This window comes from Eutrigla gurnardus, assembly GCF_963514095.1.
Source record: "Eutrigla gurnardus genome assembly, chromosome: 4".
Classification (NCBI taxonomy): Eukaryota; Metazoa; Chordata; class Actinopteri; order Perciformes; family Triglidae; genus Eutrigla; species Eutrigla gurnardus.
In genome coordinates, this window is record NC_139918.1 from 29111456 (window position 1) to 29127461 (window position 16006).

General features: G+C 44.3%; 3 protein-coding genes across 4 annotated transcripts; 2 read left to right on the plus strand and 1 right to left on the minus strand.

Moving 5' to 3' along the window:
* Positions 1–1276: 1276 nt before the first annotated feature.
* Positions 1277–5591, minus strand: toe1 (target of EGR1, exonuclease). The gene is made up of 8 exons (XM_084007689.1): positions 5150–5591; positions 4398–4438; positions 4183–4279; positions 3929–4087; positions 3477–3590; positions 2915–3063; positions 2582–2744; positions 1277–2468 (listed from the first exon to the last, which is right to left on the minus strand). Exons 1-8 carry the CDS (start codon positions 5261–5263, stop codon positions 1380–1382), a joined length of 1926 nt encoding a protein of 641 aa, XP_083863815.1. The 5' UTR covers positions 5264–5591; the 3' UTR covers positions 1277–1379.
* Positions 5592–5764: 173 nt separating this feature from the next.
* LOC311012310 (uncharacterized protein) lies at positions 5765–8115 on the plus strand. The gene is made up of 4 exons (XM_084007715.1): positions 5765–6227; positions 6382–6541; positions 6615–6790; positions 6933–8115. Exons 1-4 carry the CDS (start codon positions 6078–6080, stop codon positions 7314–7316), a joined length of 870 nt encoding a protein of 289 aa, XP_083863841.1. The 5' UTR covers positions 5765–6077; the 3' UTR covers positions 7317–8115.
* A 1304-nt stretch (positions 8116–9419) lies between these two features.
* Positions 9420–12717, plus strand: selenop2 (selenoprotein P2). 2 transcript variants are annotated; one of them, XM_084007710.1, is made up of 6 exons: positions 9420–9573; positions 10364–10622; positions 10743–10955; positions 11257–11365; positions 11622–11741; positions 11796–12717. In XM_084007710.1, the coding sequence occupies exons 2-6, from the start codon at positions 10396–10398 to the stop codon at positions 12021–12023; spliced, it is 897 nt and encodes a 298-aa protein (XP_083863836.1). In that variant the 5' UTR covers positions 9420–9573; positions 10364–10395; the 3' UTR covers positions 12024–12717. The 2 variants fall into 2 exon arrangements, with proteins under 2 accessions (XP_083863836.1, XP_083863835.1); XM_084007709.1 differs by having other exon boundaries at positions 9421–9573; positions 11622–12717.
* The last annotated feature ends 3289 nt before the right edge of the window (positions 12718–16006 follow it).

Below are 16006 nucleotides of genomic sequence, written 5' to 3' on the forward strand. Positions count from 1 at the left end.
TCTTCTTCGCCTTCTTTGTGCTTTTACAACAGCGGTCAGCATCCAGTTCGTGTTGCGACACACCGCCCCCTGCTGGACAAAAGTAGTATATCGGTCAAAATGTGGAACTTCTGCACAAAACTTGTTGAGAGCGGCCATAGTTTGACAATCTTTAATTTGAATGACCGCTGCTCGCATATCGTTGTTTCCATTAAATTCTACACCGATCAGCTGTACATATTTAATAATTATTTATTATTTAAATATTACGGTCACATACTGAGGGTAATTGTGTTGATAAATGAGTGGACAGTGAAAATGATTCACGTTCAAAAAAGTAAGTAATAAAGTAATAAAAGGAAATATAATCCATAATAATAACAAATAATGTGTGTGTGTATTTAGGATACTCAGAAAAGATATTTGATGAAACTGTGAAAAAAAGAAAACCTTGGCATTTCTAAAATTTGAAGTTTGTCCTGAGGGTGGCGCCAGAGGAAAAGGCTAACATTTAAGCATAATTACCTGCTAAACATCAGTACATCAGCATGCTTTTGTTAGCATTTAGCTCAAAGCGGTGCTGATCCACAAGCGGATCCTTTTCCTGGTGGTGTTGCATTCATGACTGTGGTGCTGCTGGTGCTCCTCTACCTGATTTAATAAGCTACAACTGTGACCTACACAGCCTGAAGCAGCAGCGCAGCGATTCACAGCATCATTTAGAGTGAGCGCTGCGTCTCAGACCATCAATTCAACACTGTGAGTTCTGTTATTGGATCATTGTACTGTTATATGAAGTGAATACAAACCAGAAGATGAAATACAGACACAAGACTGTTAAAGAGCATTCATTTATTTATTTATTTTAACAAAAACTGAAATGTGGGATTGAATGCTTATCAATCATCATCTCACTTTGGCTCATCCGAGGGAAATACTAGCATACTAACCTAAAAGAGATGCCTTTGCATTGTAATTTGTGCGAATCCCCTTATTGTGTTTTACAATTAGATGACTTGACGTAAAGTATTAGTAAACACACAGAAGGCTGCTAAAGAAATAAAAATGATATCTCTGCCACGAACATAAACTGTCCATTACCCATTAAAATCTGACCTGATTGATAATGGCACCAGAAGAAAGTAAAAGATCACTTAACTTTCTGATCAGTCCAATAATTGTTGATATTTTCCACTAAAACCAAAACAGTGGGAATAATTCCTCTGTTTAACATGAATATTTGGAGAAAATGTCCATTCGTTTTTGTGTTTTTTTAGCTATTTCATTCTTGACCAAAGTGGTGAACCAACATCTATCCATGGAGACAAACTGGGCTAAAAATAAATTGAATTTTGAAACTGCACGTGTGTACATGACAACGCTGCGTACAAGTGTGCACACTAAGCTTTCCCTCCCCACACCATCTCCATCTTCTGCAAGTGCGCCTTCGAGGATTTGGAGAAGGTGCTTTTAACCACGTTGAGAGGAGCCTCCTTCCCGCTGAGGTAAATCTTATTGAGACACGCCGGAAGCCACGACTGCTGCTTCTCCTCCTCCTGCTGCTGCTGCTCTCCAGCTCCCACTCCTTCCTTCTTGAGGGTACACGAGTGGGCAAAGATGTACCCCGTCATGAAGGCATCAAACCCGGCCCGATGCGTTCCCGTGTCAGGGTTCTTCTTCGGACCGTCGGCCTTAGATGGGAGCTCGCTGAGCTTCTCTCCGTCTCCTGCTCCCCTTTCGCTGGGTTTTGTGTCGTCACTGGTTGTTGGAGTGTCTCTGCAGACTGGCTTATGTACAGACACTCCGTTCCCCTCGCTCTCCATTTTCATGTCCCCTCCTTCCTTCTGTATGTCTATTTTCATGTCCCCTCCTTCCTTCTGTTGGTCTGTTTTCATGTCCCCTCCTTCCTTCTGTTGGTCCATTTTCATGTCCCCTCCTTCCTTCTGTTGGTCTGTTTTCATGTCCCCTCCTTCCTTCTGTTGGTCCATTTTCATGTCCCCTCCTTCCTTCTGTATGTCTATTTTCATGTCCCCTCCTTCCTTCTGTTGGTCTGTTTTCATGTCCCCTCCTTCCTTCTGTTGGTCCATTTTCATGTCCCCTCCTTTGTTCTGTTGGTCTATTTTCATGTCCCCTCCTTTTTTCTGTTGGCCCATTTTCATGTCCCCTCCTTCCTTCTGTATGTCCATTTTCATGTCCTCTCCTTTGTTCTGTTGGCCGTTTGTGTCCGTTAGAGGCTTTGTTTCTGGGCACAGCTCAGCTTCTTGTTTTTTACCTGCCGTTTCTTCCACCTCCATGTGAGGCATTTTGTGTTGAGGCGCACCGTCGAGGGCGGAGGAGTCGTCCACCGACTCGCCTCCAGATCTCCTCTTGGCTCTGTTTTTCTTCCTCTTTTTCCTCTTGTCCCCCGTGCCTTTCTCGTCCTGGAGGACGATCAGGTCAGTGTCGTGGGATAAGAGACACTGGTTGCCATGTGGACACCAGCCAAACGCCTGTCAGACAAACACAAAGACAGAGGAATTAAAACGAATGGACACAGGAAGCAAACTGAACCTTTACTTGAAGAATTTGTTTGATTGACCAGATTTCTCTTGTTGGAACTCACAGAGAAGCGCTGGCAGACGTCAGTCTGTCCCTCAGCAGAGGACACAGCTGGACACACTCTGTAATCCACGTAGGTGGACATCTGCCCGCCGTACTGACAGAACTCCACCTGGACATGAGGCCTGGTGGCTCCAGAGGTCGCAATGCGACTGTTATCCAGTTTACTGGAAGGAAGAGGAGATAATATGAGGGAGCTGAGAGGATTAAACAGACACAGATCGGGGGAAAAAAACCCTCACTTTTCAAGTTCACATTAATGTATACATCTGGAGGTCCTACCAACCCACAGAATGTGAAATACGGCTACAAATATATGTGTGTATACAACACTCACCATTTCTTATAGGCATACTCCAGATAGGAGGCAGTGAGCCGGATCTCAAATTCACACACATATTTGGTGTCATAGACGCCAGCAGGAAACATCTCAGACAGATCGGCTGTGAAGGTGGTCAAGCGCTCAGGCAGATGTGCATAAAAACTCTGGCAGAAAAAAAAACCAGTGCATTATAAAACACAGTTATAGCCGGCATGCTGCGGGAAAGACAGTGGGTTCAAAAGCCAAAACAAATCATGAGTCGTTTTAGGAGGGATTATTTTTGGATACTTTGATTTTACCTCAGCTGACGGTAAAGCTCGACAAAGACTTCAACTTCCTAACTAGTGAGATTTCAACAAGGTCTTTTTTTATTAAAACAGTTTATTAATCTGCAAAAATGTTACCTGATTAATGAATAATACGTTTTTTTTCTGTAAAATGTGAGAAATATTGGAAAAGAAATCACGTTCCCTTTCATTTGAAATAGTTGGTACTACATTTCTGTAGGAGAAATTAACTTAAAAATGAGAACAGCAACGAAACTGAACAGGTAAAACCTGCCACAGTAAGCGGGTACCTGGTACAGGAAGGCCATGTCGATGAGGCCGTTGTGGAGCACCAGGGGTTTTCTGGCTCGCAGCAGTTCGGTGAACAAGGCCCGGATGTGGACGCCGCGGTTGTCTGATGCGTCCTGACAAGGGTCAGAAAAGACAGCTAGAAATCAAAGAACATCGTCTGAGGGAGATCAATTCTCCTGAGCATATTCATTCAAGCTCAGGCATGCGTGAAGCAGAGAAATCTCAACAATAATAATAATCATCATCCCGTATTAATGAACAGAACAGCATAATAATTTGCATTCTGTAAATAAACTTCAAAGGAGAACTCCACTGATTTAAAACATCAAAGTCCTTTGGCGTCTTGGGGAAAACTTGCATTTGTGAGAAAAGTAAAAACAGACGGCTAACAGCAGAGAGCTCAGGACAAACAGCACAACACAGAGAGTGAAGCGCATGTAAGAGTCACCACCTTATTATTGCCCTTTAAGTAAGGGATTCCACAGGCGTACTGCTTGTTAAAGTCGAATCCGTGCTGAACCAGGAACTTGACCGACTGGGGCTCGATGATGTACTCCTCCGAACACAGCAGGGTGAGGTTATACACCTGGACCAGGTATGTGTCTGCAGCCTGAGGAAGGAAGGGGGGAGATGAAACGTCACAGACGTAACACAGACGGCCGCACAGACTTTTCTGCAATAGGACAAGGCATCATCTCATTGCACCTTGTCGCCCAGTTTCTTGTAACAGGCGATTCCCAGGGAGAGGATGGAGCGAGAGCGAGCAGCTTGGCATATGGCTTTGTAACGGTCCTCTATGGATCTGAAACACGACAGCGAAAGGTCAGCGACTGACAACTTCCATGGCTACTTGCACATCAACCAGCTGAGCGTGTGTATTAGGAAGAAGTGCAGCAAGAAAAACTCATCATTTTACTCACACGGCCAGCAAGGACTTCCTGTTTCCAAGACCGCTCAGCTCCTGAAACAACATGGCAATGTTTTAAAGACAGACATGGGAAAAACCAACACACAGCCTGGGAGACAAAGCAGCTACAATGATGCATGCAATGACAGCTAGTTAAGAGTGTGCATGGTGTGTGTGGGAGGCAGTGACGTGAGTCAGTGTTACCGAACTAGACCTGCCAGTGTTTAGAGTTAGGAATAAGGATTCATATAGGAATAATATATAATAATAACACATGTATGCAACAATAACAACAGTTAGTCAACCAAGTCCACCTTCCCCCTTTTAAAATGTTATTATAAGGGCTTTTTTTAATAGTCGGCTCCTCCATTCTGCATGCCTAAGTGTCCTTGGGCAAGACACTGAACTCCATTACGATTGAATGTGTATTTATGTGCAGGCGGCTCCTCAGCTATCAGTGTGTGAATGTGTAAAAAACGACTGAATGTACTGTGAAGCGCCTTGAGTAGCTAGTTAGCTAGATGAATGCAGGTAATTTACTTTTAATGACTTTACAGGATATCAAAGATGTGTCATCTCCTTTAAAAACCCATGTAAATCACTGGGAAGAAGGTGTTTCTTAGCTGGACGTTATAGTCAATAGGGATGGATTACAAGGCTGGAGATCACTGTAATTACAGTTGTTTAATGCATATATGGTGGTAATTATATTAACTAAACAGGGACAACCTGTAATGCATTAAGAGTCCATTTAACTGCACTTACCGTGTCCAATGCAACGAAGGACGCCGTTTTAATGGCCACCACCATAGCAGGCCAGAGCTCCTTGAAGTTATCATTCTGGACGTCGATCACTGGAACGACCAGTGAGGACACCATGTTCGGTTTCAACTGGGTTTACGGTCTGAAACGTTTTCTGCAGAAACCGACGGCTAACTGAATGGGGGAAAACTTAGCTTAGCTTAGCTTAGCTAACTACCGTGGCGAGGTTCTCGCCCGCTGCTCTACGTGGAGCGCTTAATTTGATTTGTTTTTATTATCTTCATATATTCGGTAATTACTTTAGAAGTTGATTATGTATCAGCACTTGTTCGGGGAGACAGCTAACGGCGCTAACACCGTAAACATTTCAACGTGCTTCTCGGGGTCTTGGAGGAAAACCCCACAGTAGTCCGAGTATTGCCTGAGAGAAAATAAAAAGCGTTTGTTACTTAAAAAAAAAAAAAATCCATTTATATTCACACATAACCATTCAATGAACGAATATGTTTTGTGATTCATATTTAATCTCGCTTTGTTCGATTTTCTTCGCTTTTCGATAAAAACAATTGAAGCAGGCGTTCGCGATAGACGCACATAAACAATACGTCACTATACTGGAGCGTCGAGGTGAAGTGCGCCATTTTGGCTCAAACAAAGTCAGAATTCTTTTTAATCTTCGGTAAAGTATTTTAAATTGCATCCATGAAACACGACGTACGAGTGTGACAGAGAGCACTCCGGTTTCCTCGCGTTAACGCGTGTGTAACTTTTCCCTTTATTTGTATTTTTTATTCATACGTAAGTAGTTAGCTTAAAGTAACGTTAATGAGTTTAAAAAATCCCTGCTGAGACAAGCTATCTCGACATTTTTATTTATTTATTTATTTTTAGCTTTGCTGCTCGTTTTGTTTTTTTTAAAAACCTTCCCACGATGGGTGGCTGCTCCGCGCCGAACTGCTCCAACTCAACCAGCATCGGGAAACAGCTGTTCAGGTTCCCCAAAGACCCGATCCGCAAGAAGAAATGGGTGGTGAACTGTCGGCGAGACTTCGAACCGACCCCTCACTCCAGACTCTGCCAGGTAGTGTTACCAGGTTACCAACGTTAACATGGCTAGGACTTCATATAGTCATCATAGAAGTCACATAATGGTGAATTCCCCTCTGGGTGCAGCTGATTGTCACTAATGTGTGCGTGTTCTTGTGTATTTGTGATCGATAACATCCCCATCCAAGGACCATTTTGAGCAGAGCCAGTTTGAGGAGATAGCGAGGTCTCCAGCTGGGGGAAAGAAGCTGAAACCCAACGCCATCCCCACCCTGTTCAGTATCGGAGACCCTCCTTACCCAGCAGTCACCATTCCTTACATCCTGCTGCCCATGAAACCAGAACCAGGTAAAACGTGCAACGATAGGGTGACTTGATGTTTCTATGGCTTGTCCGGACTGACGTTGCTTTGTGTTTGTAGTTGAGAAGGAGCTGAACTTCGGGGATCACGGCTACGCCAGACGCACCCCTCTGCTCGGCCTGGAGGACGAGGATGCAGACCGGACCGCCGAGGACCAGCAACCCTGCACACAGTGTCACCTCCTCAAGAAGCAGCTGGAGCAGGAGATGCAGCACACTGCAAGGCTGCAGAAGGAGGTAGGGCGGCCTGCTGGCTTATTACTAAATCATGGCAGAAAGACTTCAAATCGTGCACGTGAACAGTACTACTGCTGTGGGCAGCTGCCATTTAAATATACGTATCAGTAAGTGTGAATGTTTCTCTTCTGTTCTCTTTCAGGCAGAGGAGATGAAGAAGCGCCTGTATCGGCTCGACCGCATCGAGAAGGGCCTCCAGAACTTCCTGTACGAGGACCAGATCCGCGCCCTGTCCCTCACCAAGCGCTCCCGACGCGCCGTCTGGTCCCCGGAGACCATCCTGAAGGCCCGGAAGATCCGCTGTGCGGTCGGCACAAAGGGCTACGAGTACCTGCGGGAGGTGGGGTACCCGCTGCCCTCCTACAGGACTCTGTGCAACCGCCTGGAGACCAAGATCATGGTGACGACCGACATGAGCTGCGAGGAGCTGGCGGAGCTGGGCCTGGGGCTCATGGCCACCTGTGACAGTCCCACGGAAGGCGTCGGGGGCAACGACGAGGAGGAACTCATAGGGGTGCTGTCCTGATCGCGGGCAGTGAACCAAAGGAGGGACGCGTTTGTCTTCTTCTCTCATTTCTGAATGGATCGATGGAAAGCTGCGCTTCACTTGACAGAGACTGTGAGCTGACTCATTTGAATTGTCGCCGGATTGACGCTGCCGGACGCTGGGGCTCGCGGTTATATGCTTCTGGCGTTTCGTTGCCACGGTGACATGCCGCAGCATGTGAGGAGATGTACGAGAGATCACCGTGGAGAATCTGGAGACATTATTTGCACAAAAGCCCGTTGACATCGTTGCCTGTGTTTGCAGCTGATTTAACGTTGACATGCAGAATGAAACCCTGGTTGTTTTCAGGATACTCAAATTCACTCTCTCACCTGGTTTAGCTCGAGTATTCCAATACTATGAGGACTCTGGCATGTAAAACACTTTCCTGTACCTTTTATGCAAGCTTTATTTTTTTGTTAGAGTTTTTATTATTAGAGTATTTATGACTTGACGGTTGCGTGTGAAGCAGTATCACACAGCTGGGATTAAGACGTGTCTAGGGAGATGTTTGCATTTAAATCGGTGGGGTTTGCTTTCAAACAATGCAGTGTTAATTAACCTCATCTGTCACCGGAGCACACCCTTTTAGAGGTGTGGGGAATAAAAGTAAATCCTCCATGGGTAAATAAAATAACGACCAGTAATGAGTTACCACAACGGGTATCCGGCTACTTGCAGTGAGTCACATGACATCCAATATCCAAAACATCACACTGTGAGAAAATAAAGTGATTGTAAAGACTTTGCCCTATTTTGTGTGAATGTGACAAATAAACAGCGTTGTGATGGCGTCACTGGTGGGTTAAAAATGTGAACCACAAGTCTCCTGAAGTCACTAAATCCTGGACGGATCAGGTGAGCAGCTCCAGCCCACGTTATCTTTACACAAACTTTACTTCTGACACTTTATTTTTGCCCAGGTTGGACTTTAAGCCAATCACTCACACAAGAGATTAGATATTTGTTTTTTTTAATTGGCTTGTTGCCTGAGCTGAACCGCAGAATGAACATTTAGATAGAAAGATTAATAAGAGCAAGAAAATGTGGTGTATAGGTTACAGATTTAGCTTCGAGGCTCATCTGTACAGTTTACGTTGCTTTCATTGCTAACTCTTTGCAGCGACTGTCGTTGCTGACTGTCATTGATTTTTTTTGGCCTCTTGCCCGTTTCAAAAGTGCAACCACGGTTTTGTTTGTCACATGGTGGCATTCACCTCCACACAGTCAAAAGCCCCGAGCCGTGCCTAGTGAAGTAAATGTACTCAGCCATGAGATCAATATCGCGTAGGAGAGGTTGTTTCAATGGTAAACACGACCCGGAGTCTGCAGTCACGCTGCATTCGAGGCTCTGCAGCTAAACGTCAGCATGATGTACTCGCTAAGATGCTAACATGCTAATCCCACTGAGACTAGATGGGTTTTCAAGCTCTCCTCTGTGCTTAAATTCTCATGAAGAACAAGTTTATTAGGCTACGTTTAAAAAAAAAGGTTGAAACAACGACTTTTTAATTAAATTTAAACTGACGACTACTCTAAACAGTTCATATGCAATGGGTTTATAATACATTTATGTGTATTATATGTAGATATATGTGTAGTTATTCTGAATGCCCGTCAACACGTCTGATTCCCTGCAATGTCTGTTTGTGGCTTCACCAGAAACTCCAGTGGGGCCTCCAACAGCGACCAGCCGGTCTCGAACAGACCCAGATCCAAGCTCCGGGAGAACCAGAACCAGGACTTTACTTTGGAAACCAAAACCAAAAATCACAGGTGTTAACATCGACAACGGCTCCTAATGAGTGAGTCAGCATACTAGACAGTGAGTCAGCATGCTAGACAGTGGGTCAGCATGCACGTTACCAGGGCCCGGTGGACCTCAGTTGAATGCAGCCATCATTAAAGGTGCAGTATGCAGGATTCAGAGCATTAAAAGAGCAGCAAACTACCAGCTAAGATACAGCGAGGGAATCACTGTCCCTCCGTGTGTGTGGTAATCACAGCTTCTCCTGGCTTTGTTGACGTGGTCAGGATGTGCGTAATGCCCATCATCCGGGCCCCCCCCCCTCAGGTAAACACTGTTAGCTCTGTCAGCACTTTGATACTGGGTCTCTCTCTCTCTCTCTCTCCCCGTCTGTTTGATTTGGGGGAAGTGCTTCGTCAAGCCCACAGGCTTTAAAAACAACAGGCGTTTACTGGCTGTGTTTATGTGGCTCACAGAGAGCGGACAGAGGTAAGAAGGATTTCTTTTTGGGGCTCAGATGAGTTATTAAATGTCAGTAAGTTGTGAAATACGCTAAACAATTGTGTTTGATTTTTAAGTTTTTGCATTAGTAATGGCAGTTTTCTACTCAGTTTTCAAAATAGTTAATTATTTGGTCACTAATTTGTTAAATGCATATTTATATATAATATAATCTGATTTCAGCAGGCAGGCTGGGACACAGACAGGATTCCTTCATGTTGGTAAAACCGGAGCCGTGAGCTTGTTTTCCAGACGCCGACCTCCTGATTGAGATCAAATTTACAATTTAATAACTTAACTTAAAGTGACACTATTAAATCTGAAAAAGAGCACATTTAATAACTTATCTTAAAGTGACACTATTAAATCTGAAAACGAGCATATTTATGTGTTTGTACAGCGTGATGTCACTGTCCCAGCCTCTCTTTGCCCCCCGACATTCTTCTGCCTGATGGCTGTTTACCCCATAATAAACAGATTATCTCCACATGCGATGAGAAAGACAATGAGGGTTTACTCTTTAATTATCCGGGGATCAGACCGCCTGGGCGTTCGGTTCGGGGCAGAGCCAACCTGCCAAACATCGGATCTGCTTTTATCCCAGAGCGTGCACGTGCTGCCGTGCACTGTCGTAGTCCAGCACTCATCCTGATTCAGTGTCAAGCTTTAGCAAAGGGTTTTTGTGAATATCTGGGTATCTAAGTCTCAGAGTATGTTTTCTATTGGTGTTTTAATATCAGTCAAACCATCGTTGAGTGTTTCCCGTCTGTCTCCTCAGGTAGATTCAGTCCAGCCGGCCACGGAGGGACAATGAGCCGCCGCTCGCCGCTGTGGCTGTACGCCGTCCTGCCGGGGCTGCTGTGGGCCTCGCATGTGTCTCTGATGGTGGAGGGGGACAATGACGCCTCCAGTATCTGCAAACCTGCCCCCCACTGGGCAATAAAGGGACACGCACCCATGCAAGGGCTGCTGGGAAATGTGGTCGTGGTGGCGCTGCTGAAGGCCAGCTGACAGTTCTGTCTCACTCAGGCCTCCAAGTAAGAACATGGACAGTGTTAGAAAAAGACAAAAGTAAAGTACTGCAGTCCTTGTGGATATTAAAATCAAAATATTATTTGTTAAAGTTTAAATCCACGTCTTCATCCGTCCCTCTGTAGGATGGGAGGCCTGCGTGACAAGCTGAACCGCAGCAACCTCACCGAGGTGTCTTTCATGATCGTGAATGAGCGCGAGGCCATGTCCAGGGCCATGTACTGGGAGCTGAAGAGAAGAGCGCCCCCCGGTGTTCCGGTCTACCAGCAGACCCCCTTTCAAGATGACGTGTGGGAGGCTCTCGATGGCGACAAAGACGACTTCCTGATCTACGATAGGTAGGTTTTTAATTTTAGCTCTTTAGTGAGTGTGAAAATAAAATATGGCACCCTCATGCCATGATTTTGACCTTTCCCTGCTCTCATAATACATATTACCAATCACTAATTTCTAGATTATAGTATCGAGTTCACTCTTTCAAAAGATTGTAAAAGTAAAACTATGTTATGTTCTTTGAAAGGGATTTACCTGGTATTTAGAGATAAAAGAAACAAACAGCTATACTTGTTCATGCATCACATTGTGAACATAAGGAAGGAAGCAGTGATTATCTCCCTTTTTTTTGTTTGGTTTCTCCAGGTGTGGTCTGCTCACCTTCCACATAGTGCTCCCGTACAGTTTCCTACATTCGGTCTATGTAGAAGCTGCAATCCGAGCCACTTATCTCAAAAACATCTGCAATTGCACGGTGAGTAAACACACACTGTGAGGCAAAATGGCTGTGAAAAGTAAAAAAAGAAAATCAAATTTTCAGTGTTTAGTACTCCCTCGATCCAAAGCTGCACCCATCAAGGTTTTTATGTGAAAAAATGACTGAATAAATGTGATGGCGGTCACGTGTTTTCACTTTGTTCTGCTGCCCCCAGTGGCCAAATACATGCATTGGATGTGGCATTAAACTCCAAAAATAGAATATAATTTCATCTTTTTTTTTATTTTTCCAGGTTAACTCTACTTTATCAAGTAACAAGATGATGAACGAGACAACACACTTGAATGTCAGCCAGACAACTACAATACCCACAATTCAACTGGACACTGACCAGCCAGAGGAGGGAGACACATCTTATCACGGTAGCCATCATCTTCGTCATCGTCACCCTCACCATCACCCTGACCCTCATCACCACCACCATCAACCAGTCACACCACCCACCGGTCACCAGAATCAGGCAGAAGACCTGCCTGAGACAAGTCAGAATAAAACTCTTCATCCTGTCAGTCACCACCACAACCAGCATCCTCAGCATCATCACACCCATCATCATCATCAGCATCACCATCATCATCATCAGCAGCAGCCTGGCAACCACAGTGATCCTGATGGGATGGAAGTGGATAATTAGGGATGCCAGTTAAATCACGAGTGTTTTTACTTCTTTTTGTGGTATTTTACTTTGAGTGAAATGTTTTCACTTTGACGGCGGAGCAGGCAGTTAAGCAGCGGTTCACCCAGCAGCTGAATCCGTTCCGAGCAGTAATCAGTTTCGGGGTTTCTTTCTCTCGCATCTCCACCTCCCCCCTTCTCCGTCCTCTGTGTGGGTAACAAAGCCCTCGCCTCCCCGTCTTCTCCCGTTAATGAAGTCTACGGTGTAAAACCTGCCTGCAGGAGGCTGTAGGTGGATGTGCGTGGAGAGGCCGGACGTGTGCTGCTGGTCTTTGTTGTCCAGACAGAGTCAGAGAGGATGAGGTGCACTGCAGGAGAGGAAACCTCCGTCACATTACTGTCCAAACGTTTTCCCATCTGGGTTCAGTTCCTGCTTGTGTCGATCCCGTCTGGAAGTGATATGACGTGCTGCTGCATCACAACTAGAGATTCAAGTGCTGTCCTTTATTCATTTAAATGTGTACAGGCATTTTGGGAAGTGGTATTATAAAAGAAGTCATTAGATATTATAAATCACACCAGTAAATAGCAGTATTTTGCATGTGTACTTTTATTATTTTTTGCACATTTGCTGTGGATTTGAAGTGGCCGATTAATTACCTGTTGTAAGGTTGTTGTTCTCCATTAAAACGATTTATAGTGTGTTGTTTCTGGGTGTCTTAAAGAGCGTGAGCATCTCTTTCTCCTCTAGTGTCTGTAGACTTCACGTAGCTGGAGATGGGAGGTTCCTCTGCCCTCTTTTTAAAACTGTCATGGCTGGTGTGTGAACAGGAAAACAGGCCGACTTGTGTGATGTATTGCAGCAGAGACGGCGTGTGGATTTAGGCTTAAAGAATGAGGCAACAAACAGACAGACCGCTGCAGATGAGCCGGGGATAAGCAGGTGGGACGCCAGGTTAATGAGGTAACAAGAAAGAACTGGCCGGAACTCAAGGGAATGTGGCATATGGCAACTTTGACGTACTGGCAAGCAGTGTGTGGAGAAGATATGGACAGCAGGGCTGAGGAGGACAGTGGGACCAGGTGTGTGTAGGTGGGAGGGGGTGTCAGGTGAGCAGGACTCTTTGAGGGCATCTAAGTAGCAAAACTATCATCCAATCGGCAAAAATCACTCATGATAAAAAATAATTTGGGGAAATTGTCTTTTCTTGCCCGAAATATTTGCTACAACTCTTATATATATTTGTCATATCACAACAACAAAAGAATGCCTACCAGGACCTCTACAGGTCTAGTTTACTTCCACGTTTGATCCCACATTTAAGTGTAGAAATGAGGAAGTTTTGGGTTTTTCAGGGAACTATTTTGTGGGAGCAGTAGCTTCCTGAAATCTCTGCTGGTTGCCTGGCAACCACATAGTGACAATATAACGCAACTTAAATCTAACTTGGTACAAATTACACAAACTAGATAACGTGCTTAAACAAACAAAAAAAAAATTAAAAGGCAAAACCACGCTAGCTGTTTCCCCCCGTTTCCAGTATTTATGCTAAGCTAAGCTAAGTGACTATTGGCTGTAATTATAATTCTATAATTCTTCTTATCTAACTCTTGACATGGAAGTATTTGTCAAAATGTCAAACTATTACTTCACGATTCATTTAATAAGAACCTTTTAAATTAGCTGTCAGTCTCGTTGCAATCACGTGTGCTACGTGTTAAATAACACTGGGATCAGGCACTTGACCTGCTGCAAATGGCATATCGTTTATATGCCATATGTCATGCTGTACACACACACACACACACACACACACACACACACACACACACACACACACACACACACACACACAGACAGAACAAGTGGATTACCTCAGTGCTGCTTCCACACATGGTTGAGATGCTTTGACCGAGGAGAGCTAAACAGCCGTCAGAATGAAGGTAAGACCACTTTCTTTAATGAAGTAATAACATGAAATATTCTAGCTTGTGTCTCTTATTTCTTACTCAACTATAAGTAAAACTGTCCAAAGTTCAACGGTGGGCATCACTTCCCCTGGTTTCTGTACCTGCACGTGTCTCGGTCTAAACACCTGATTGAATGAATCAGCTTTATCACAGATCGAAGATTTCAATGATGATATTTATACATCCAGTCATCTCTCTATATATAAATACAGTTTCCTGTCTTGAAAATGTTTCCTTCAGATTGAGCGAACCCACTGGATAAACCTCAGCAGGTTGCAGCAGCGTGGCCACGTTAGAGCTTTTCCTCTGTAAATCCCAGCGAGGAGGCTGCTGGAGGAGCTAAACTGCTAATCCCTGTCATCACGGCCTGCTGCTTCTACCAACGCAGCAATTAGTGCTTTCACTCACATTCACAACAAAATGCTTGCATGGAAAATATATATATTTTTTCCTACTGAGGCAGAAATTAACTAAATTTGCACTCCTTTCCAACCCTCACCTTGCCAGAAAATCCTGTCAAAATATTTAAATGAATTACCTGTTCAAATATATCTGGTGTTTGCAGCCACTTGCTGTTTTGAATCATCATCCTCGCTGCCAGGATTTCATTTTGGCAGAGAAACATGAATATTTAATTACATTTTTTGTTTGCCCGATTCAAAGATATTTATTTCAAGAAAATATCTCAACTAATTCAGAATGTGGAAGTGATCATTCGTACCAAAGACTGTTGCTGGCGGTTTCTACCTGTTTGTGTGCCGAGTTCTCGTCTGCAAACACTAGATGGCAGCACTGTTGCACGTCAGTGGCGTGACCCTGTCGTCCACATTAGGCATCCATTCATCAAGGGGATTACTGGTTATTATCCTTTATCAAGAGATATACGTTTGGATTAGTGAACATAATCCTTGAATCATAATCCCGATCATCTCGGGGTGGTTTAATCAAATTTGCAGAGGGGTGCACATCTTTACGTGAGACCTTTCAAAGAAGGACAAGCATAAAAAGTCAGGTCTTTGAAGTAATACTTTTTGTGTTGCCTATTTATAGACTTGTAGTCAAGACCGCCTAAACCGAGACCAAGACACTACCAAGACCAGACAGTATCAAGACCAAGACACTACCAAGACCAAGACCAAGACAGACCAAGTCAAGACCAAGACCAGTTCAGCTCGAGACCGAGACCGAGACCGAGACCAAAAAAAAAAGTTGTTTTTGCCATTTTGCATGAGTTGTAGAACATAAGCACCATATTGGGTTCAGCTGCTTAGTATATGAGAAATGTATTATTTCAACTACAGGCACAATAATACAGTGACAGTACATGTCTTGTGTGTGAACTCACTATAAATGTTTTCATCAATTGACTAAAAATCTAATATGTGTAGCAATTGCATGACCACACCGTACTACACTATTTGAGGATTGACTCTTGAGTGCTGTTAAGGACTGACATGACTATAGTCCTAAAGTCATCTAACAAAATAACAAGCCCCCAACACCACCCTGCACCTTAAAAAAAAAGTCTAATGAATTGGAAATATGTCACCAATTTAAATTTTCCTTAATTTGTAGATAAAATGTTAATTCTAAATATTATTATATTATAATATCAGCATCACTGAAATGGCATAGGCCATTGCCCACTGGCAAACAATCTCTTTATGGTCTGTAAAACCGAACCTGATGACTGACGAATTCGCCGACATTTTGCGTCCTCCTTCATAGATCTTGACCGTGCTTCAGAGGCTTCAGAGGGGGGAGGGGGGAGGAGGAGGGAGGGGAAGCGTGAGAGGACAAGCGCCGCCGTCTGTGTCACAAAATGTATGTGATTGGTACTTGAAGGGGGCGTATAATGATAGCTGTATTTTAAAAAAAAACTGTCCTTGCCTGCCTGGATAGGTTACATTCCCTTCGAGACCGCGCTGCCAGTCCGAGACATTGCGAGACCGAGAGACCCGAGACCGAGACAAGACCGAGACCAAAGACTGTCGAGGCCGTGACAAGACCAAGACCACGAAAAAGCGGTCT

Coding starts and splice junctions, on each gene's coding strand:
- toe1 (XM_084007689.1), bottom strand. CDS start 5,263: ATGGTGTCCTCACTGGTCGTTCCAGTGATCGACGTCCAGAATGATAAC. Junction 4,439..5,149: donor CCTTCGTTGCATTGGACACG/GTAAGTGCAGTT, acceptor ATGTTGTTTCAG/GAGCTGAGCGGTCTTGGAAA. Junction 4,280..4,397: donor AGGAAGTCCTTGCTGGCCGT/GTGAGTAAAATG, acceptor GTCGTGTTTCAG/ATCCATAGAGGACCGTTACA.
- LOC311012310 (XM_084007715.1), top strand. CDS start 6,078: ATGGGTGGCTGCTCCGCGCCGAACTGCTCCAACTCAACCAGCATCGGG. Junction 6,228..6,381: donor CTCACTCCAGACTCTGCCAG/GTAGTGTTACCA, acceptor TCCCCATCCAAG/GACCATTTTGAGCAGAGCCA. Junction 6,791..6,932: donor CTGCAAGGCTGCAGAAGGAG/GTAGGGCGGCCT, acceptor GTTCTCTTTCAG/GCAGAGGAGATGAAGAAGCG.